The 24090-nt window shown below is 39.9% G+C and overlaps 1 protein-coding gene across 1 annotated transcript in view; it reads left to right on the top strand.

Moving 5' to 3' along the window:
- The window catches only part of LOC124593688 (disco-interacting protein 2 homolog C), a 624780-nt gene that overhangs the window by 517095 nt on the left and 83595 nt on the right, over positions 1-24090 (top strand). Inside the window, exons 5-10 of the mRNA XM_047131994.1 lie at positions 4973-5275; positions 15557-15673; positions 20289-20482; positions 21813-21936; positions 22065-22270; positions 22903-23130. Coding sequence (XP_046987950.1) covers positions 4973-5275; positions 15557-15673; positions 20289-20482; positions 21813-21936; positions 22065-22270; positions 22903-23130 — 1172 coding nt within the window. The remainder of the gene's footprint in view (positions 1-4972; positions 5276-15556; positions 15674-20288; positions 20483-21812; positions 21937-22064; positions 22271-22902; positions 23131-24090) is intronic.

Raw genomic sequence — 24090 nt, 5'->3', positions numbered from 1 at the left:
AAATAAATATAAACTTTGTCTTTAAGTCATACTTTCAATTTTATCCCTCTAGAGTAAACAAACAACACAAAAAGTTAGGATGCTTCAATCTTAGATTTTTCTACAAGCCCATGTTCTTCAAAGTAGGTTTTGTTAGTGGATTAATTGACAATCTCTCATTGTTAAGGCTGAAATTAGTATTACTAATTTTTACATTATTAATAATAACATACGTACAATTGTTTGAAAAAACAGCAAAAAGGCAGAAATAAAGAAGCAAGTTGTGATCATCAACTCTGAAGTATTCCTTTGGCAGACGAGTTAGATAAGGCATATTGTGACTTAATACATGCTTCCATTGCCACGGAGGTAGAAGGTGTACAGTTTCAACATTGGAATTCTTTAACAGTGAAGCACATTTCAGTGTATCTCATGATATCTTGACTTGTGAGTGGAGCGCTTGAATAAGAGCGTGAACAATTGAAAATATGTGTGAATAGTGTCATAAGGAAGTGTATATTCAGTCCAACTGGACAGTTGGTACTTAATATTTTGTAAGTTTAGATCAGTGCAGAGTAACAGCACACAGAAAGCTACCATTGTACAAAGTCTGTGTACAGTTCGTAAGCACCTATCATAGAACAGAGAGAGTCTTCCATTCCAGTCCAGCCTACACCATGGATGCCTGTGTTGTTGTGAGATGAAATATAGTCTGAACACGCAAGAAAAAAAAAATTAAAAAAAAAAAAAATCTTGAAGAAGAAGAAGAGGGTGAGACACTTTTCATTTGCTCGAGAAATGTCTTCATACTGATGATTACTGAGTAAGGAAGCACTTTTGTGAACATGATTAAAAAGGGTTGATCAAACCTGAGACTGTTGTAGTGTTACAGCTCATTTTATAATGGATCATAAACTGTGGGATTGTTTCTGGTGTAATTTTATTTGAATTGTCATGAGTGACTTTGGGGGGGGGGGGGGGGGGGGGGGCACTGGGAGCTGTTGAAGACAGTCTGCATGTTGGTTGGGCATGTGAATGGAACTATTAGTGTGGCATCAATGTTGTCACTTTGAAAGGTGCTACACATTTTGCAAAACGTGTTGTGCCATAGGATGTAATGTATCTAGTACTTGGAAAATTTATAATTGAAGAATAAGAACCAAACTAATGCAATATAAAGAAGCTGCGGTCCACATCATCACTAAGCCACTCTGAGTTTAACAGTGGTCACATAAGTTTCGCCATGAATCTCCTACAAACAAGTCTGATTTACTACAGTAGACCAAGTGATGGAAGTGTCATCAATCAGCATGATTAACCACTGATTTGAACACCATCTTTTCTGTGTTGTGACCAGATGAAACTACTTTTGTCCAGCCATTACTGTGGGTTCTTTGATTGCTCTGGGGGAAGATTCATCAAATTAGAACACATGAATTATTAGTTCACTTCAATACATAAATGGATAAAGGATTTATTTAACTTTGACACAGTTCTTTGCCACAGAATTGCTTGATAATTTACAACTGTCTTTGACTACGGAAGCATCACTTGATACTCTAAGTAGCAAATTGTTATCTTGATGTTCAGTGTTCGACATTTGTAACAGTACACGTTCATTTGAAAGGTTACAGCTGTCATTGTCTTCTACAGCAATGTTGACTGCTGTAGCTGATGTCACAAACTGGGACTGAGTTCTTGTTCTTGGATGCCTGACACTATATTGATTTCAGATGTGATGGTGGTATTGTGATAAGAGGGGAGTAATGGTCTTCAGAAACTCCACCCGTATTTTTTTACAGAGTGCAGCAAGATCTTGCTAAAGTCTGTTACTTCTGTGGTACTGATTTGCACTGACAACTTTGGTGTGGCACCATGATCTCTGGGTGGTACCACATTCAGAACACATTTCCGTATCATTCCAGTCAGTCCTGAGAATGATTTGCCACAAAATATTTGTCTTATTTTAGGTGATCGATATTTACAATCTGTTGTTATTGATTTGTTTGTGACAAACAATTGAAAGTGCCTTTTCAGTAAACAAAGATGTATGCACCACTGGGAACAAAAATTCTTCATGTGACAGTCAGTCTCTGAGATCTGGCTTGATCAAAATTTTGAAAATAGTCAACATAAAGCAGTAAATTTTTTTTATGAATTTAAAGTTTAGTTAATAATGATATTATTAATCCATATTTGAGTCTCATGTTAGCCATGCATTGTTCTTGACTGTGTCTAGCATGGCCTGAAAACAAATGGCTGGTATGGCCTAATGAAAAATAGGGTCATTGACTGATTCATATTTACTGAGAAAACAGTAAACTGTGTACGTGTCTTGACATATTGCGAATGTATGAGGTTGCATAGTGTTGACAATTCAGATCTAGATTTCTATGGCTCTCCTAAATTGTAAAATGGTTCCTTTGAAAAGAACATGCTTGCCAAGTGCCAGTGTGTGAAAAGATGAATGGAGCAGTCAGCTCAGTTGAGGGGTATTGATGTATCATTTACTGAGTGACCAACAGAGGAGTGTCATTAGCAGAAAGGAAGCAAATCGTATTCAAATAAGGGTCACAAGTGACCACATGTTCATCCTCTGATTGTCCACGAATTGTAAAAACATTCTCAGACCACAGGTACAATATTCAGATGACTTGGTCAAGGGTGACCGACAGCTAAAACATGTTATGATGACAATATTATGAGGATGGCAGATTGCTATTCACCACGTAGTGGAGATGTTGAGTTGCAGGCAGGTTCAACAAAAAAATTGCTGAACAGCTCTTGGCCAAAGGTCTTCCTCTGAATTTGACAACTTACACCCACACATTCACGCAAACATGAGTCACACACATGACCACTGTCTCCGACTGCCGCAGCCAGACTGCAAGTCAAGTGTCAGGGTATAATAGGAGAAGCAATCTGGTTGGTTGGGATGAGGAGGAGTCTGAGGGGGAGGGATAGCAGGGTAAGTATGGGAGACAGTAGAGTGCTGCTTGTGGGAGCATACAGGGACGAGATTTGAGAGGGTAGGGGCAGCTAGATGCAGTCAGGAGTGAGTTAGACAGTGGGTGGGGGAGGGAGTGGGAGCAAAAAATGAGAGAAGTAAACAGACTGGGTGCATTGGTGGTATAGAAGGCACCTAATTGGCACTACCCTCTCCCTACTTCACTCTGTATGCTACCACAAGCAGCAGTTTGCCGTTCCCCATCCTTACCCTGCAATCCCCCCTCCTCCCTGCTGCAGCCACCTCCTTACTCCACCACCCATATTATTGCTTCTCTCATCATGCGCTGATGCTCACAGTCTGACTACGGCAGCCAGATATAATGGTCATGTGTGTGAGTTGTGTTCACATGAAGGTGTGGGTGTAAGTTGTCTAATTCAGAAGAAGGCCTTTTGCCCAAAAGCTTATTTATTTAGCAATCCTTACACTATTCCTGTCTGTGACTCAACATCTCCACTATATGGTGAGTAGCAATCTATCCTATTTATAATATTGTCATTATTCCATTCTGGATTTTTTGTTGTTATGTTATGATGATTGATATTTAGTTTTACAGGCTTGAAGGGATATGACCACCCTTCCATGCATACGTCTCTGTATAAGGTCTGCAGTCTCCAGGATAATAAAGCTGACGATAAAGCTACTAATCACTGCAGGCAGGGGGTTTCATGGAAGTGGCACTTGTCATAGGCAAACACCAATGAGAATACTCACTTTAATGAGCATTTAGTGTGAGCAAACTGCCATTGAGACTGGATCCTCTCAGTGGATGAGACTGGGTTTGCCTTCCAAAGTATTGTCAGATGTGTTTAACTTTACAACCATGTTGTAACACATTCCAAACTATAAAATGTCTGTAAACAAGTTGGCTGAGGATGAAACATTGTCTGTCTGAGGAATCGTCTTTGTGTGGCTCACAGGACTTTGATTTGCCCCATAGAAATAAAATCCTTTATGCTTGTGTGTGTCCCTGGGGCTGTGCAGAGGAGGATGATTTCATAGTATACAACAGTAGTGGTCTACATAGAGGGCTGCTATTGTTTATGACTAACTTCAGTGGCAAATAATTCAGCACACTGAATATGTAGCTTGATCTCCCAAGATGAATCCCACCTGTGTGTCCAAACTGTAATTTTGAATATTTTTCAAACTATGCCTGTGTAGTCAATTTTGACATGAAACATGAGTGTACAGTTTGGTGTTTAAATCAGTGTTTTTATGTTTTCATATTTCTGTAAACTTTGGTACAAAATGTTTTCATAAATGACAAGGTATTTGAACCCCCACCACCACCACTACCACCACCGACACAAAAAAACATAAATGACTGTTCCATGGCTTCACATATTTTATGTCTGACATGCAGAAAACTGACGTGTTAAGTGTTGTGCTGTACCTCCAGCAGTTATTATTGCTTGAGGTAATCAAACTCTGTTGTGCTGTACCCCACTTAACATATCAGTTTTCTGCATGTCAGACATAAAATAGAGCATTGATTATTTGAAACCATGGAACAGTTATTTATGCGTTTATAGCCATACGAAGGCAGTAAAAGTCTTCCTCATTGGATGGCCCTTTCTCAACATGGTAGTTGTCAATAGTCTCTTTCTTTTTGAGGCTCATCCTTGTTGTCACATGGTTCTTGGTCATCAATGACAATGTCAGTTATTTCAATGTCTGTCAATATTTGATACCCAGGGTCATCATCACATACCAGCAAATATGAATTAACTGATATGTTTGTTAAATTTATGTTGTGATTGATGGATATTCAGATAATCAGTGGATTAAAAATTTTTATCATAAATTACTTGCCTGTATCAGTTTTTGTGTTTTGTGAATGTTTTCTTTTGTATTTTACATTTCTGCCAAGTTTCAATACGTATGATAGTCCATCCCAATTAATGGGAATCACTGTAAATTGTTTCACTTATTCTTACACTATGTGCAGTGTGAAAAGATGCTAATAAGTTTTTGTCGGTACAGCATCAAGCTCTGATGAAGACAGTGTGGTAAATGAAGGTGGTGGCGACGTGCAGAGCACACCAGAGCGAGAGCGCGCAGTCGTGCCACGATCCCATCAGCATGGGCACCAGCACCCGCAGGGGCAGCCACAACTGCAGTCGGACACCAGCAGCACAGGTTCTGCCCGCGAGACGCCGCCACAGCAGCGGGAACGCTCGCAACAGCCTCGTCACACCCGCCTTCCTAATGGTGGCCCTGGGCTCACAGTTTGGGATGAGCGTGATGTCGCTGACATCACTGATGTCATGCACAACATGCGGCCCTGTAAGTACATTTTGTAATATTACCGGTAATAGTGAATTTGTACTGTCTGATTATCCTTTTTTTTTAAAAAAAAAAAGAAAAGAGATGCTTGCCACTAGCTCTCGCTAGTCTTTGTCAGTTGTTGTCAGACCTGTGGTTCTTATCAGTCATATTCCAGTGAGCTTGGAGTGGAGCAAGCAGATTTTCGTGATATACGAGAGGACTTCTGAATTTCTGGCATGTGCCTAGAAACTAAAGATAATGTTCCAGAAGCCTTACGATAATGAGGCAGTTGAATTAATTCACTCCTGAGACTTCTTCACAGTAAAAAATGATAACTATATTATGTGTATGTACATGTGTTTATAAGCAATAAAAAAAGAGCATAGCAAATGACCAGTTTCTCTTGTGATGCACTGTATCTGCTGCAAGGATGCACTGGCACTCATATCATGGCAATGCATTTTTAGACACATACACACATGCGGTGCAATCTGCCTGTACAACTGAGGCCAGTAGTGTGTGCCACTGAAGTGCTACTTGACACAGAATAAGCCAGTTTGAATCCTAGAGGTTCTAGATATGTCCATCAGGAATATTTGGCCAAGAAGATGGAGAGAAGTTGCGGAGTTCACTTCTCCGTAACGTTGCTGGGTGTTGTGTCTAGGAATCCTGCATACTCAGTTCACTAGATAAACAATCAAACAACTCATATTAATGAGTTTTATTATAACACAACTATACAATACTTCACTTTATAGATGTGTCGCCAGAAAAGGGTGACATACAAAATAATCATTCTTCTTCTGAATAGATGAACACAAGCCTGTGCTACATAGGAACTGCTAATGATAGAGGCTACAGTGTGTCGCTAACAGAGTGGCTAATGTTGAAGCTGCTATCTAAGTGGGCTCTCAGTAGTGGGGCATGGCACTTATGTTGTCTTCACATAGCTCCCGCTGCTGTCAGTTTCTCATCCTGGAGGGAGATCAGTGAGTGTATGATTGGCTGACCTCTTCTCATAGCCTTCTCTTCCCTGTCATTCCCAACTGGTGTGCTGGCACTGACTTTACGCCGCAACAGTGGGTATGAGTGTTACAGATCTCCACAGAAGTGTTTCATGGTATGCAATTATATGACACTGTTGATGATAATCTATGAAGCTATTGTAGATTCATCCATAATAATAAAAATGTTACACGAGACTGCACACCTCAAATATTTCTCCCCAAAAGTATTTCTCGTGAGATGACAATGGGCAGGTGCTTTGGAAAACATTTTCTGTGCATGGGTACACTGTGTGCTTGACTTTATCACAATCAGATAATACAGACTGTTCATGAAGAGAGACTTGTACCTTGAGCACCATAAAAGAACATTGGTGCAATATGTGGAGAGCGTCTTAACATCATACTAAGAATTTCTTTGACCTGTGAGACACTGCAGTTGACAAATTTGGCACAGTTGCATCGATTGAAGAAGGGCTTTGTTACTTTTGAGCACCACAGTACTAGGCATAAGAACAGATGTCATTTTTGTCTTTTGGTACAAAGAGATGTTTAAAGACTTCCAAAATCTTGCATTTTCATGTGTAATTGACATTGGTATAGGTGATAAAAACAAGACATTAAGTCTGCAGTATTTGTGAATGTAGAAGTGAGTTCCTGTGGATCACAAATCATATTGTGGGAAATTCTAATTTCCCAAGAACAGACAGTGCCTCCTACCTTCTTAAGAGATGTACAGAGAAACTTTGTTAGTATACTTTCTTGGGATAGTTTCCATCTATCTTAAAGAGCCTTTAGGATGGATCACATGAGTGATAGGTAAGAAATCTACTTTGTAGACTGATTACATTCCCCTAATACTTTACCAATGAATCAAAGTCTGTGACTTGCTTTACCCACAACTGAGTATAAGTGATTATTCCATTTCATGTTCCTACTAAGTGGTACACCCAGGTATTTGTATGAGTGTACTGACTCCAGCTGTGACTCACTGATATTATATTCATATGATACTATGTTTCATCATTTTGTGAAATGCACAATTTTACATTTCTGGACATTTAAAGCAAGTTGCCAGTATTTGCACCACTTTGAAATCTTATGAAGGTTGTGTACAGCTTGATTCAGACTGTACTTCCTTGCAGGTAACTAAATCATCAGCAAAAAAAGAGTCAGGTTGCTATTAATATTGTCTGGAAGGTTATTAATATACAACATGAATTGCAAGGGACCCAAATACTTCTCTGGGAAACACACAAAGTTTCTTCACATCTGTTGATGACTCTCCATCCAAGAGAACATGCTGTGTCTTCTCTATGAAGAAATTGTCAAACAGTCACAAATTTTGCTTGAAACCATAGGTGACAATAAGCATAGTTGTGGTACTCTGTAAAATGTTTCTTGAAAATCAAGAAATACTGTATTTGCTTGACAGCCTTGATCCTTGGCTTTTAGGATGTCAAGTAAGAAAAGTGAGAGTTGGGTTTTACATGATTGATGGTTTCAGAATCCGTGCTGGTTGGCATGGAAGCACTCATTCTGTTTGAGATACCTCATTGTGTTTGAGCCCAGAATATGTTCTACAACAATTGGATGCTAGAAATATTGGATGCTAGTGTTTTGGATCACTTCTGCTACCCTTCTTGTAGACAATTTCACCTGTGCTTTCTTCCAGCTACTGAGCAGTTTTTTGTTTGAGGGATTGGCAAGAGATTATAATCAACAGAGGGGCTAAATCAGCTGCAAATTGGGTACAGAATATGATAAGAATTCCATTGGCTCTCGGACTTAGTTCAGTTTTAACTGTTTCAGTCAAGGCATTTAGTAATGTTTTACAGGATTCTTGTCACACCCATTATTAACAAAATTATAACTACCCCAACTGATTGTTGGGTGATTGTCTCTTCAAATGATTACATTATGTTTAGGGTACATATGTACAAGCAAACTGAGTTTTTCTCAGAAGTTTTTGGTTACATCAGGAAGTGAGTTTGGTGGTTATTAGAAGGGCCCTGTTATAATTTTATGCCCACTGAGGATACTGAGTCTTACCAGAATAACCTCACATCCAACTTAAGTTTCTGTCTTGGTGAATTTGAGGTTCTTGTGTACTGTGACAAATACGCCACCTCCATTTCCCACTTCCCTATCCTTTCAGTATTATATGCTTAAATTTTCTCCGGAGGTGCCATTACTGTCAGCTTCAGGTTTTAACCAGCATCCTGTGTGTAGTATCATGTGAGCTTCAGTCCTTTTTAGGGATACATCAAACTATGACACTTTTTTGTGAATCTTTCAAAATTTAACCACTAGGATTTTAATTTCACTGATCTGCAGGGATCTTTTCTTTGGATCTTACACTAATATTTCTGGGTTTCTTACAGATGTTATCTAAATTGAGTGCATAGTCAGTTAATCTTTAAAAAAAGGGCCTTGCTGCAATAGAAATAAAACTATTTGTCAAAGGAACTTAAATCTAACAATGGAAACTCGAGGTACGAATATCAACAATTTAGAAACAGACAGACGCTACTTACCATAAAGAAGACACACCAAGTTGGAGACATGCACAATTAAGCTTTTCACACACACAAAAGCAAGCACACCTCACCCACACACGTGCGTTAACTCCAGCATCTCAGACCAGAAATCACGTGGGATGTAAGCAGCAAACTGTAGGGGGCAGGGAAGGGGTAGGGATAGTAGTGTAAGGGTGGAGAAAGAGACGAATGCTTTCTGGTGAAGTGTGCAGGGATTAGACTGCCAACAGGTGCAGCTTCACAAGGTTTGTGGGGCAGGGGGGGGGGGGGGGAGGGAGGACGAAAAAGGAGAGGAGCATGGAATGATGGGCAGATGTGTTGGCAGAAGGCTGCAAATTAACAGCTTGGGAGATGAGAGTGAAGAGAGAATGATAGGACAGTAGGGGTCAAAGGTCAAAGCTGTTGGGGGGGGGGGGGGGGGGGAGGGCGGGGGGAGACAGTATGTTACCATAGGTTGAGTCTGGGAAAATTACAGGAGCGGAGAATGTGTTGTATGGATAATTCCCTTATGCGCAGTTCAGAATAGCTGGTGGTGGATGGAAGGATCCAGATGGCTTGGTTAGTGAAGCAGCCATTGAAATCAAGTGTGCTATGGTCAGATGCATGTTGTGCCACAGGATGGGCTACTTTGCTTGTGGCCACAGTTTGGTTGCGGCCGTTCATGCTGGTCGACAGCTGCTTTGTAGTCATATGAATATAAAACCCTGTGCAGTGATTGCAGCAGAGCTGCTAAATGACACGGCTGCTTTCACATGCGGCTTACCCCCTGATGGGGTAGGATAAACCTCACAGGATTGGAATAGGAAGTGCTGGGTGGGTGGATTGGGCAGGTTTTGCACATGGGTCTGTAACAGGGATATGAACCTTGTGGCAGGTGGTTGGGATTGTCTGTCATGACATAAGCTGTCAGTTTAAGATCATACACTAATACAGCATGAAAATTAAAGTCTTAGTAATGTCCCAGTCTGTTTTCTTGTAGGTTAAGTAAGTGAGTGAATAACTTTCCTCTTAATGTATAACAAGCAGCACTGTCTTCTCATATGACAGAAATATTGTGTTCAATCATTTTTTAAAAGAATTGTGTCATAGTTTGCTACAAATTCTGTTACTCAGTTCTAAAGAAACAAAATTGGTACAACACCAATGAACGTGAAGTGCAAACTCTGTTCTAGAATGTCCATAAGCAGTGCTCCGTGCAAGTTTGTATATTAGATGTTTGCATATTATGTTAATAGAGAACCAGTCAGGGAGTTCCTAACATTAGTGTGATTATTACAGTTATGATAGTGCTCACTGTGTGTTTGCCAATTAAGTCATTCTCTTCACATATATGATCCCAGTATGGCATTACCTGGGAAGCTGTTGCATTTTATACTTGTCTACTTTATTCTTGGTGATAACAAAAAGCACAAAGATCCGGACTTCAGCATTTGTGGGTTGTTGTTGTTGTGGTCTTCAATCCGCAGACTGATTTGATGCAGCTCTCCTTGCTACACTATCCCGTGAAAGCCTCTTCATCTCAGGGTAACTACTACAGCCTGCATCCTTCTGAGTGTGTTTACTGTACTCATCTCTTGGTCTCCCTCTACGATTTTTATCCCCAAAGCTTCCCTCCAGTACAAAATGAGTGATCCTTTGAGGTCTCAGAATGTGTCCTTGCAACTGATCCTTTCTTCTAGTCAGGTTGTGCCACAAATTTCTTTTCTCCCCAGTTCTGTTCAAACCTCCTCATTAGTTACATGGTCTACCTTTCTGACTTTCAGCATTCTTCTGTAGCACCCCACTTCAAAAGCTTCTATTCTCTTCATTTTGGCCTGTGATCCAACAAAGAGGACTTATGGCTGCTCTTAAAATTGCAGTGTTTGCTTGTTCTCTGCCTCCAAGAAACAAAATTGCATCCTCACAACTGCTTGGACCTTCCCCCTGAGGATGGCATTCCATCTCGTAGGGGATTCATGCTGTTCATCTGGGGTGACATTCATACCCAATACATCTCCTTGACTACCTGTCTTCAAGCTGTTGCAGTCTTCACTTAGCCTTTTCCCGATGTCTCGTTTACATCCCCCTGTCTTCCGATGTCACCAGGGCAGACTTCCTCCAGCCTATTGGCCAACTCTCTCATCCCTTTCTGCTGCTCCATGTCTCAAATGTGCACCATCCCCTTTGTGGGTCTTGCAGAACCTGTCCCAGAGGTGTCCTCGCGGCTGACCTCAGTCAACTTAACCACATCTGCCTTAACATGGGAGCACCCACATTCTTTTCAGACTCTATGCGCATCTATTCCCATTTGGACCTCTCCTTCTGCACTGCCCAGCTTGCCCATCATCTTGAGTGGTCCGTTCTCTCTGGCATATACTCGAGTAGCCATTTCCCATGTGCTATCTGTTTGCTGACTCCTACACCACCGAAGAACACACCCAAATGGCAGCTTTCTAAGGCCGACTGGAGGCTTTGCTCCTGGCAACCTTTGACGAACAACATTTCCCCATTTTTAATGTCCAGATTGAATATCTTACAAACATTATCCTTACTGCTGCAGAATGTTTCATTCGTTGCCCTTCCTCATTACTGCGCCGTGTGCTGGTCCCTTGGTGGACTGAGACTTGTAATTTGCATGCAGAGATGTGCTGTCTGCATTTTTAACTGTCATCATATGATGGCAAACTGCATTTGTTACAAACATTTCCGAGCACAGTGTCTTCGTGTTCTTCAGGACAGCAAAAAAGCTTGCTGGATTTTCTTTATTAGTTCTTTTAACAGTTCGCCTCCCTCTTCCAACCTCCGACGGCTCTCTGGGACTAAGGTCCATTCCCCAATTTCCGGCCTGACAGTAGTAGACAATATCGTAGTGGACCCTATTTGCTATCTCCAACTACTTGGGCTGGTATTTTGTGAAGATTTCGAGCTCCTCCCACTATCACCATGTCTTCCTCCAGGAGACGAATGGAAAAGCCTCGGGTGATATCCTTCTCTTCTCAGAATCATGAGTGCTACAACGCTGCCTTTACTATCAGGGAGCTAGGTCATGCTTTTTCTTCATTCCGATCCTCTGTCACAGGGCCAGACAGTGTTCACATTCACATGTTGCAGAACCATTCTGTTGTGGGCATGCATTTTCTGCTACATAAGTACAACTGCATCTGGACAGAGGGTATGTTTCCCAGACGCTGATGTGAAGTCACTGTCATACCTATAACTAAGGCTCGTAAAGATAAACAGCTTCCTTCTAGTTACTGCCCCTTTTCTCTCAGCAGCTGTTTGCTAGGTGATTGAACATATGATTCATGCCTAGCTGGTATGGTGGCTTTAGTCTCAAAATTTACTAACCCCTGCACAGTGTGGATTTAGAGTGCGCCGTTCTGCAGTTGACCATCTCGTCACTTTGCCGACCAGTGTTATGCGTGGTTTTCTGCAGAAATACCAGACTACATCCATGTTTTTCAATTTAGAGAAAGCTTAAGACACCTGCTGGAGGACTGGTATCCTCCGTACTATCTACATTTGGGGCTTCCATGGCCGCATGCCCTGATACCTTCACAAATTTTTAAAAGACCAAATTTTCAAGGTATGTGTGGGTTCTGCCTTGTCAGACACCTTTATCCAGGAAAACGATGTGCCTCAGGGCTCTGTCCTGAGTGTCATCCTCTTTGCTATTGCCATTAAACCTCTCTTCCACTGGACATCTCCGGCTCCCTTTTTGTTGACAATTTTGCGATCTTTTGCAGTTCTCCATGGACTTATCTCCTGAAGTGGTGTCTTCGGTGATGTCTCGATCATCTTTACTAATGGAGCATCAACAATGGCTTTTGTTTTTACACTGACAAAACTGTATCAATCTCTGGCAGCACTATTGGTGTCTTCCACTGTCTTTACATCTTGGGCCTGTTGCTCTTCTGTTCATTGAAACTACAAAATTCCCGGGGCTCATGTTGAATAGGAAAATTTCTTAGCCCTCCCATGTCTTACCTGGCTCCCCACTTTATGCAGTCCCTCAGTGTCCTGTGTATTCTTAATGGTACATCCTGAGGACCAGCACCCATGTCCGTTCGAAACTAGATTATGGGTGTTTCGTTTATGCAACTGCATGTCCATCCCTCTTACACCTCGCAATAGTATCCACGATAGTGGCATATGTGTGGCCACTGGTGTCTTTTACATTAGCCTGGTTGAGACTCTATATGCAGAAACTGCCAACCTACTGCTGTCATACCGCCATGACTTTCTCCTCAGCAGATACGCATGCCGTTCATCTGCCATGCCTGGGCACCCATCTTATGCCTCCTCCTTTGATAACTCCTTTGCTCGCCAGTATGGGGCATGTCCCTCTTCTCTGTTACTTCCTGGAGTTCGCTTTCGGCTCTTGCTCCAGCAACTTAACTTCATGCTGCCTACCACGTTTCCAATGGATGTGAACTTGCCGTCATCTTGGCTTCATGTGGTAGCCTGTGTTCACCTTGGCCTTCATTCACTTTCCAAGGACACTACTCCAGCCTCCTTCTATCACCGAAAGTTTCATGACCTTCGCACGGAACTTCGCGATAGTACCTTTGTGTACGCTGATGGCTCTTGGACTGACTTGGATGTGCCTTCATCATTGGTACTGGTGTTTTTCAGCATCAGATTCCATTAAAAATGCTCAGTATTAACAGCAGAGCTCTTTGCCCTATATCAGCCCATGCAGTACATCCATTGATACAGGCTTTTCAATTGGGTCATCTGTTCAGACTCTCTCAGTGCTCTTCAAAGCTTGTGTGTGCTGTACACCATCCATTCCTTAGCGCAAAGGGTCCCTGAAAGATGTCACTTGCTCACTCTTGATGGAGCCACTGTGATGTTTATGTGGGTTCCTGGTCGTATAGGTCTGACAGGAAACGAGGCTGCTGACGCTGCTGCTGTCGCTGCAGTCCTTGTACCTTGTCCTGCTAGTTCTTCCATACCTTCCGATGACCTCTGTGGTGTCATGTATCCGCAGGTGGTGTCACTTTGGCATCACCACTGGTCCTCCCTTAATGGGAACAAGCTCTGGGGAATTAAGCCTCTCCCCTCAGCTTCGGCGACCTCCTCTCGGGTCTCTCGCCATGAGGAGGTCATTTTATCTAAGTTAAATATTGGGCACCGTCCTTTTAGCCATCACCATTTGTCAAGTGGTGCTCCCCCACCACTTTGTGCTCATTGTCCTGAACCTTTGACAGTTTGCGTTTTCCGTCTGAGCTATCGGCCGTTTTAGTGAATGACGTGCAGCCTGTTGACAGCATTTTATGTTTTATCTGTTGTAGGAACATGGCGAAGGACATTTAATTGTTAGTTCAGGACCTCCATTTCTCTATGGCGTATTTTATAGACCTTTCTCCACATCCCCATTTTCACCTATCTTTCCTTTTGTTGATTGGGCTTAACGTGTAGTCATTTTTAACTCCTTTCTTTATCTTCATGTTCTACAGTTCTGACATGGGTGCATATGACACTCTTTGTTTTTGGACCCTAAAACAAAGACAATCAAACAAAAGTCTCCATTCAGATACAAACCTGATTCTCAGTTAGTCAATTACTTCTATCTCAAATTTACCATTCACTGTTCGTCCAGAGTCACAAACTGCTTTCGGGGCATACCTTTTCCATAGTATAGATGATAATTATTAATTTCACCTTTGATTTACTCATGTGGGCATAATTTAGTTCAGGAGAAGTGCTTGCATGCCGCTCAGCTCTTTGGAATGTTATTTGAGTGATACTCTAATCCAAGTGTTGTCTGTGGATATCATTCTGTTCAAAAGATTTGGTTAGCCTTCAGTAATCCCAGCAATTCATGACAAATCATTGTGTGCTGTTCCTTCTGATTATGAGAGAATATTCAGCACCAACTTTACTCATACATTCTGCATTTTGCAAGCTGTCACTCTCAATTGAATGCACAGTTGATTTTAGCTAGTTAAACTTCTCTGGTATCAAAACCTAACTGACGACCTTAGTTCATAAGTTCTTACACTTTGTCCATATTTTCATAATTTCGGAAGTGTCAGGCATGCAGTGGGTGTTTTCTGTTTGAGATCTTCCTGTCTTCCTTCTGACTTGTCTCTCTTTAGTTCATATAACATCCATCCACTACCCAGCCCACCGATATAGAGAGCACCTCATGCCTTCCCACTGCATTGGAGAAATTAGTCTTGTTGCTTGTTGGTCATACCCTGTATGAATAAATTCAATGTCTCATTTATATTCTGAAGCAAATAATGGCATTTTTGTGCATTTAATTTTTTTCTTTCAAGTCAGTTTGTGTGTTACTTAGATAAGGGCTGAATGAACAAAGATAGTGCGTTTGGAAATGGAGCAATGTAGAGTGTTTCAGGAAGAGAATCCATTGTAGCTTTGTGCTTAAAATAAGAACTTCATGAAAATAAAGTTTGCAGTGCTGCCATAACGTAGAATTTCCATGATTTTGAATGTTTGCCCATGTACCCATGCAATCAGTCAGTTATATTCTTGGTATTACAGCAGACATGCTCTGTTATAGCAGTCAACTCCTAAAAAGATGTTACTGTTAGTGTTGCTAACACTTTTAACATTTAGCATTAGATAGGAAAAACTTCCCTAATGTTCTGGAGAACGTTATTGTAATATTTCTTGATTTCTTTCTTTTTCCTCATATTCCTTTATTTTTTGATAATGAAAATTTCAAGTTTGAATTTTTCTTGATTTGTTTGTTTGTCTTCTTTGTAAGCTGACTTTTATTTTACCATCACATTTCTTGCTTTCAGATTCCCAGCCACCTGATGTTACCCACAACACAGCACAGTCTCGTCGTCTAACAGCTGCTGACAGAGTCAATCGGTATAACCAGTCGAGGCAGTCTTCAACATCAGATGACAATATGGGTATGTAACAACTTTTTATGAGGTGAAAACTAATTCATATACTTCATTAAAAAAAAAAAAAACTGTTAAGCTGTATGTTGCAAAGAAGAAATTGAAGAATTGTCACTCTAAGTAACTGTGTTTCAGATTCAGTCAGTTGATGAGATGTTTCAAATCGGCAGATTTAAATGAATTTCGGAATTACTGGAAGGTGATTGTTGGCTGTGTTTGGAAAACTGACATTTCTGGTAACAGGCCAATTAAGGGCACAGATTTAGCATCTAAAATGGCTGTGTGTGGAAAACTGAAACTTCTGCTAACAGCCCAATTAAAGGCACAGATTTACCATCTAAAATACCTTATGGGGGAGGGAAGTAATAGAGCTATCATGACTTGGCTCTAGGACAGTATCACAGAATATTCACCATCTGATTAGAAGATTTGTGTCATATGCCATTAAAATTACTGCTTCTTAAGAGTTTAATCATAATGGTGCAGTTATACTCCAGAACAAAAAAAGGATGCACAACAGAAAGTCATCTAAATGTGATGGAAATCAGTAGATTTGATGTACACATACGGGCAAACAAAGATTACAGTTTCAGAAAAATTAGATGATTTATTCCAGAGAAAGAGCGCCACAGATTTAACAACTCAGTAATGCAGTTATTCAACTTGGCACTGATTAATAGAGCTGTTTGATGTCCAACTGGGGGATATTGTGCCAAATTCTGTATATTTGGTGTACTAAATTTTTCCTGATCTGGTTGGAGGGCCGTGCCCATAGTTCTCCAAATGTTCTTAATCAGAGAGAGCTCAGAGAGAGAGAGAGAGAGAGAGAGAGAGAGAGAGATATAGAGAGAGTGAGAGAGAGAGAGAGAGAGAGAGCTGGCGACATTGCTGGCAAGGGAGGCATCGGCAAGCACGGAGACGAGCAGTAGAAACTCTTGGCTTGTGCAGGAGGGCATTGTGTTGCTGAAATGTAAATCCAGGATGGTTTGCCATGAAGAGCAACAGAACGAGGCTTAAAATATGTGCTGCAACCATAGGGGTCCTGCTATAAAGAGAAATGGTACCCCAGACCAACACTCCTGGTTGTCAGGCCATATGGTGGACAACAGTCAGGTTGTTATCCCACTGCAGTCTGGCACATCTCCAGACATATCATCGGTCTGGAATCTCATAGACTGGAGTAGAATTGTCTTAAGTGATGAGTCCCCCTCTGAACAGAACCTCAATGACCAGCGAAGACATGTAAGGAATCACCCCAGACAATGGTGGATACCAACCTGACTGTGATTTGCCACACTGCCAGACAGCCAGGAATGATGGGCTGGGTGTCACTTCTTTTCATAACAGGACCTCTGTGATAGTTATCCACAGTACCCTTACAGAACAGTGGTATATCATAATACTCTACACCTCATTTTGTTGCCCTTCATGGCAAGCAATCCTAGGCTTACGTTTCAGCAACATAATGCCCACCCACACATGGTGTGTGTTTCTACTGCTCGTTTTTGTACTTGCCAAACCCTATCTTGGCCAGCAAAATTGCCCAATCTCTCCCCAATTGAGGACATTTGGAGCATTATGGTCAGGGCTCTCCAGTCTGCATGGAATTTTGATGAGCTAATGGACAGGATTTTACACAATATCCCTTAGAAGGTCATCCAACAACTTTTATCACTCAATGTCAATGTGAATAACTGCTTGCATAAGGACCAGAGGTGGAACAATGCATTGCTGACTTGCTCAATTTGTGAAACTTTTTCTCTTGAATAAATCGTCCAATTTTACTGAAATTGTGATCATTTGTTTGTCTGTACTTTTACGTCACATCTATCGATTTCCATTCCATTCAGATAATTCCTTTGTGATTGATCAATTTTTTGTCTTGGAATATACAACAGTTTAGCTCCATCATGAGGACGTTATTGTTCCTTTGTCTCCTTCTTGGCACCTCCTGATATCACGAAGACTCATTCACATATGCAGCTAAAATACCAAAATCTTATTTATGTACAGTGTATAAGACAGCATGTACAATCTACACCTATGTTGCTTTACTAGGAATCATTTATGGCACTCCCACAATAATTCCCTTCACTACTGCACTACAGAAAACTGTCTTAGTATGGGTTACCAGTCTCACTTTTAACTGCGAGACAAGGTTAAATCACCACTATTCCAAAACTAATAACCACATTCAGTAAGATTCCAAAATCTGATCACTGAACTGAATAATGTACACTACTAACAATAAATACACCATTTCCAACTGGTTCCTCACTATTTCAGTTGTAATCTCCACAAAGACAAAACTCAGTAACAGTTAAAAGTCAGTTTTAAAGAGATCAAAAAATAGCACACTTCACACCTTCATTCAGGAAATGTAATTTGTTGGTTTCAGTTGTACATCACAAAGTCCATCTCTTTCACCGATCACCACTTCCAGATAGCTAAATGTTCCACAGTTTGATACAAAAGCCGGCCGGAGTGGCTGAGCGGTTCTAGGCGCTACAGTCTGGAACCGCGTGACCGCTACGGTCGCAGGTTCGAATCCTGCCTCATGCATGGATGTGTGTGATGTCCTTAGGTTAGTTAGGTTTAAGTAGTTCTAGGGGACTGATGACCTCAGAAGTTAAGTCCCAATAGCGCTCAGAGCCATTTGAGCCATTTTTTTAATACAAAATCTTTTCTGAACAGTTATGGTTGACACATTAGGTTGTAATACTATCCTATAAAATCAGAAGTGATTAGAGTTCCACGTCTGTGTATAGCAATGGCTTTGCCAGCTCTTTTAAGATTTGCACATTGAAAAAATAATGTTTATTGCCAACAGAAATTCATGGAAAGTTGCTAAATAGTACACTCATTCATTTTTGACAATTATGATCCACAGTTCAAATATAGCTGTACTTCTCTTGAAGGTTATTTACGTTGTGGATAATCCAAAAACTCCAGGCACAGATGAAATTTCCAAGAAAATATGCAATAATAGTTGGCAGTTAAAGTTATCTAGAAAGGATCATGATACAGATGTATCAGAAGAAAGTGCTGGTACATTTTACATAATAATTAACTACAGTAAAAGAATGTGGAAGATGCTATATTGTTTTAACTCCAACCAAAAACAAACACAGATGTGTTGACTGTTTTAAAAAGAATTCTCCTGATTTATGTTTTTCTGTGTCACTGTGGATGAGCTGTGAGATGTCACATTCCACCAGAAACAGAGCACTGGGTGGAAGCCAATTGCCATGTACTCCACCAGCAGTGGAAAAGTTGCTTTTATTTCCTAGAAGAGTTATGTCCAGTGCATTTCGTGAAGCAGAGGTATCCTTTTGGAGAATTCTATGTAAGTCTTCTGAGACAATTGGATAAAAAATGCTTGGGGTGAGGTCAGGTTTGGAGTGGAAAGAAAATGGAAAACCAGCAGATTTTCAGCACAAATTACTGAAACCTCCATTCACCATGTTTCACACCGTGTAGCTTCTTCCTAGTCCCACATCTGTAGAAATTTATGGCTGGTAAACATTTGGAGCTCAGTGAATAGTGTTTTCTCACAGTCAAAGGTATATATTTTGCAGACAAGAAATTACACTTCAGGGATGAAATCATCTCACTGGAAAAATGTGGAAAGAAAGTGAATTCATCTAAATTGGCACCAATTCAAAATGTAAGTATATTTTTGACGCAAAAAAAAGTTGCTTCACTGCCAGCCCAAGACCTTTTCAACTTTGCCATCATAGCTTCAAGAAGTATTCTGTTGGTGTCGGATTTTTCATTATTTCCTTTAGTATGTGTTGTCATATAACTGACACAGTTTTGATCATGCTCATGGTAGGAGTAACAGAAACACTATCAAATGTCACAACCAAATTACTAATTAAATCATAAACAACAATCAATTTCTGTACAATGAGAATTGTTTTTTAATTAACAAGGTAGGAAATACAGGAAAATACCAGCAATGAAGTAACATTGCTTGTGAAATGTCATTATGGATAGTATCAACACTGTTCTGTTTTGTTAATTTCCCATATTCACATCAAAATAGGTGAGCTTCAGTTTCTGAACAAATTCACCAACATAATTGAAGTGTGTTTCATTTCTCTTTGAAATATAGACGATTTCTTTTTTCAGGAGTGTTACTACACATAAAATAATATTGTAGGTGATACAAAGTGCATTTAACTGTTCATATTCAGCTCCTCTACGTAAATAATGAAGACAGAGCCAGGTTTGTTGCTGCCACTGCAATGGTCATGCTTCATGATGCATAGCACTGACGTGGTAACCTTACCCATCTTGCTAGATAGTATTTCAGTTGTATTGCTTTCACTGGGTTGTGCTGTACATAGCTATTTGGTTCCAGTATAGCTTTGGACATACAGTGAGTAAAGATCTGTCTGCTGCACGTTAAATGACACGGAGAAAATTTCACATATACTAATCCATTTTAAATTGTCGTAAGTGAAGACTGTGGTTTTAGTCAAGGGGAAGACCTACTCTCTATGAGGTTATTTTTTAATTAGTTAGGCATGTTTCCAGTGATGTAGTGCTCAATGTGAATTTTCATGTTTCATTAGCCTAGTAATTGTTGTCAGTTATTATATGCGTTGGGTTTTCTCAGGTACTGGGAGATGGAAAGTGTCTGCAAAGATCCAGCAACTCCTCAATACACTCAAGAGGCCAAAGCGTCGACCTCTTCCAGAGTTCTATGAAGATGATGATATAGAACTAGAAATTGCAGCAAATCCTAAAGATCCAAATGCGCCCAAACCAGAAGGCAGTTCGATGACTTCTGCAATTGGAGAGCAACTTGTGGTTAGAATTTCCACACTAAAGTACTTACTAATTTAATAGAGATATATCTTTTCCCAAACTACTGTGTAATATTATTGCATTAGTTTGTAGACTATTGTAACAATACTGATGAATCAAACTAAAAAAATGAGATAGTAATAGCACTTCACACTTTTTCAAAATTTTACCTCCATGTCTCCTTAGAGGTTTCTGCTCGTCGATGAATAAACCATTGTATTCTTGAAACTGCTTAGTGCAGCCACCATAGTAGTCAACATTAGGAAGGTTATTCAGTAATGGTTCTCAATAAATGCTTTTATTCAGTTTTTGGTGGGGAAGTAGAACTTGTGGGAACGTTTGCAGGGAACAAGGACTGAGGAATGGTAATTACTGTCCACTTCTCCTGGATTCTTTTGAGAAATGTGGGAAGACACACTACAACTTGCCTGGGATTAGTGATATACCTTTATCAAGCATAATTTTGTGATATGACCTTTTACAGTGAAGAAAAGCTTGCCTGTATTCTTTTACTTGCATTTTTTATTAACTTTTTTTGGATGTGAATAATCACAGAAGGTAAAAATTTTTGCTTGCCATTTCATCGCTAGGTCAGATGGATATTGCTACAGTTTATCCCAGACATTTCGTCACAAGTTATGGTGAATACTGATTTCAGCCCTCTGAAATTAAATTTGTTGGCAGTCCTCCAAATACTGTCTTGAACACTTGGTACTTAAGTTAGGTAGTCTGATAACTACATACAGTATTACATTCTTCCTGATAATGGGTTCTCTGGTGTAAGATAATGAGAAACGGCTGTGTGTTCAATCCCAAGAATACTCTAAATTTATTATTTTGTGGAACAGTATTCTCCGAACACACAATACCACATTTTGGGAGAACTTTTTGCGATGTGTTTGTACTGCCTTTCATTGCCAAGAAAATTTATTGTGTTTAAATTCACTGAAGCAACAAAAGGTCATTGCTATAGATGGAGAATCCCCAAAATTCAAATACTAACACTTGAGGCACCAATTCATACTATAACACAGTTCGAAATTTTAAAAAGAGCTAATCGAATGTAACTTTCCCTATTTTGAGTCCCTGGATCCTGTAGCAATATGGAGCATTACAATGGGCACTCTTTCACCACTTCCAATAGTTACACAGTATGGAAAGTTGCAGCAGTGGATTAAATTAGATGCTGCTGTTGCTTCTCGTTCCTGAAAGTGCAACAGTAGATTAGAACCATTTATTTTCAGAGCTTCTCAGTGTCTCTCATAGATGATAAGGCTACAGTTTTTAATATAAATATTAAGACATTTTAGATAAAAATACAATTGTTTTATAGGTACCATCTGGATTACCAAGAAATCTGGAGGCTGCCATTCAAAGGTATGGCTCTGCATCATACAAAGCTCCTGTAGCAACAGTTCTAGACCCCAATGGAAAGCTGACCATCACTCTGACTTATGGTTCGTTTCATTCTGTTTGGCTACTTCTGATACTATTTAAAAAATTCTGAAGACTGTTGTTAGTAGAATCAAATATATTTTTAATTTTAGTTTCTTAATGAGTACTAACTGGTACATTCTTATTACAGGAAAGCTTCTCAGTAGATCACAGAAAATTGCTTACACTTTGCTTAACAAGGCCTTTAGCAAAGGCGGCGATACTTGTCTGAAGCCTGGTGACAGAATTGCCCTTGTTTACCCAAATAATGATCCTATAAATTTCATTTGTGCCTTTTATGGGTGCTTGCAAGCTGGAATTGTGCCAGTTCCAATTGAAGTTCCTCTGACAAGACGGGTAAGTTTTTTTTATCCATCCAGTTTTTTCCCCCAAAAACTAAATTCTAATATAATGTGTCTTACAGATGTAACAAGTAATGTGTTTTAATAGATTTTGCAGCAGTTATTATTCTGTTCAATTGTATCTTCTAAACTGAAGAAAAAGAACATTAAATGGGAATGCTGTGGATGTCATAGGTAGTAGCTTATTTTCTAACACTTCTTATCATGTTGAACAATGGAAATTCCAGGATGGAATGACAACAGTAGTGTCAAAAGGATAGATCACTACTCACGATATAGAGGAGAAAGTGGCCAGAGATAATGGTGTGTGTGTGTGTGTGTGTGTGTGTGTGTGTGTGTGTGTGTGTGTGTGTGTGTGTAGGCATTTGAAAGCCTAAATATATGTATTTTTGTTTTGCCCCTCTGTGACTCACTATCTCTTCTGTGTGGTAAGTATCAATCTATTTTTTCCATAATGTTTTTTTGATCTGTTAAACTTGTTGTTATTTGTGGTTTCAAGTCAACTTTTTACATTTGCGCTCACTGTGTGTGATACAAAGGACATTTAAGTTTTACTTTTCACGTAGGTGTTGGTATTTTGAACTGATTATTCTCACCAGATTTGCTAACTCTAATGTGTATATGCAGGATGCGGGATCGCAACAGATAGGATTCCTGCTAGGCAGCTGTGGCATTCAGGTTGCATTGACGTCCGAAGCATGCCTAAAAGGTCTGCCAAAAACTGCCACTGGTGAAGTAGTGGCATTTAAAGGTTGGCCCAAACTGCAGTGGTTTGTTACTGAACACTTAGCAAAGACACCAAAAGACTGGCTTCCCCCTCCAAGACTGACAGATGACACGCCTGCATATATAGAGGTAATCGCTGAATAATGTCACCTTAGTATCAGATATTTAGATTATTGTCTCGTAAACACGGGATTTGTTTAGAGATAAATCTTGAAATGTTTTGTTACAAAATGTGGCTACAATATTCAGAACACTTATTTTGTTGTGTAATAATGAATTGCAGAATGTAATGCAACACCAAATATCTTAAAGTGTATTTTTCACTGCCATTTTCATAATTGGTTGAATTAAAACAGAATCAAGACACATCTTGGGACAATTGTAGATTTTGCTAGATTCATTATGATTCTTTCTCATGGATTTAATAGGTTTTTTCACAACCTACAAAAGAAAATACATGGTCTGAAAATTAATGTTAAAGTTAGGAGGGTAACCATAATGAATTCCACATAGTTCTGAACAAAATTTGGATCATACATTTGCACAATTCTAAAGAAAATTCAGATCAAACATTTGTGGTGGAAGGTGTGTGTTGGCAGCTACCAAGTGGACTGGCAACAGCTCACCATGGGGAAGAAACAGCCATACAGTGACTTCAGTCTGTAGATGTTTTCATTTAAATTTTTCAGAGTCAGTCTGTCTGTGTGTTTGTGTACGCGTTTTGTGTTTATATTTTTTTGAAATTTTTACATAGCATCATTTCCTTGGATGAACAGGAAATATTGTCATATGCCAATAACAAAATGTAAGTACTCAAATCATGATGATGATGATGATGATGATGATGATGATAAAGTAATGTAATAAGAGCATGAAAGCTTTCGTGAATATATTCCTTGTTGAACAAATAAATGTAACGAGCCCATAGAGGTTATGTCATCTTTCTGAAGGGCATTTAGCACAACTGCATTGGCATCCAAAGACGCAGAAATAACAAAAAGCAGTTGACTTATTTTTATTGCTTATGTTATACTGGTTCCAGACAGCTTATTCTTGTGGTATTGTTTAGAGTTTGTAAGCTGTTAGTTA

This window comes from Schistocerca americana, chromosome 1, assembly GCF_021461395.2.
Source record: "Schistocerca americana isolate TAMUIC-IGC-003095 chromosome 1, iqSchAmer2.1, whole genome shotgun sequence".
NCBI classification, from domain to species: Eukaryota; Metazoa; Arthropoda; class Insecta; order Orthoptera; family Acrididae; genus Schistocerca; species Schistocerca americana.
This window is presented reverse-complemented; position numbering and strand designations above follow the sequence as displayed.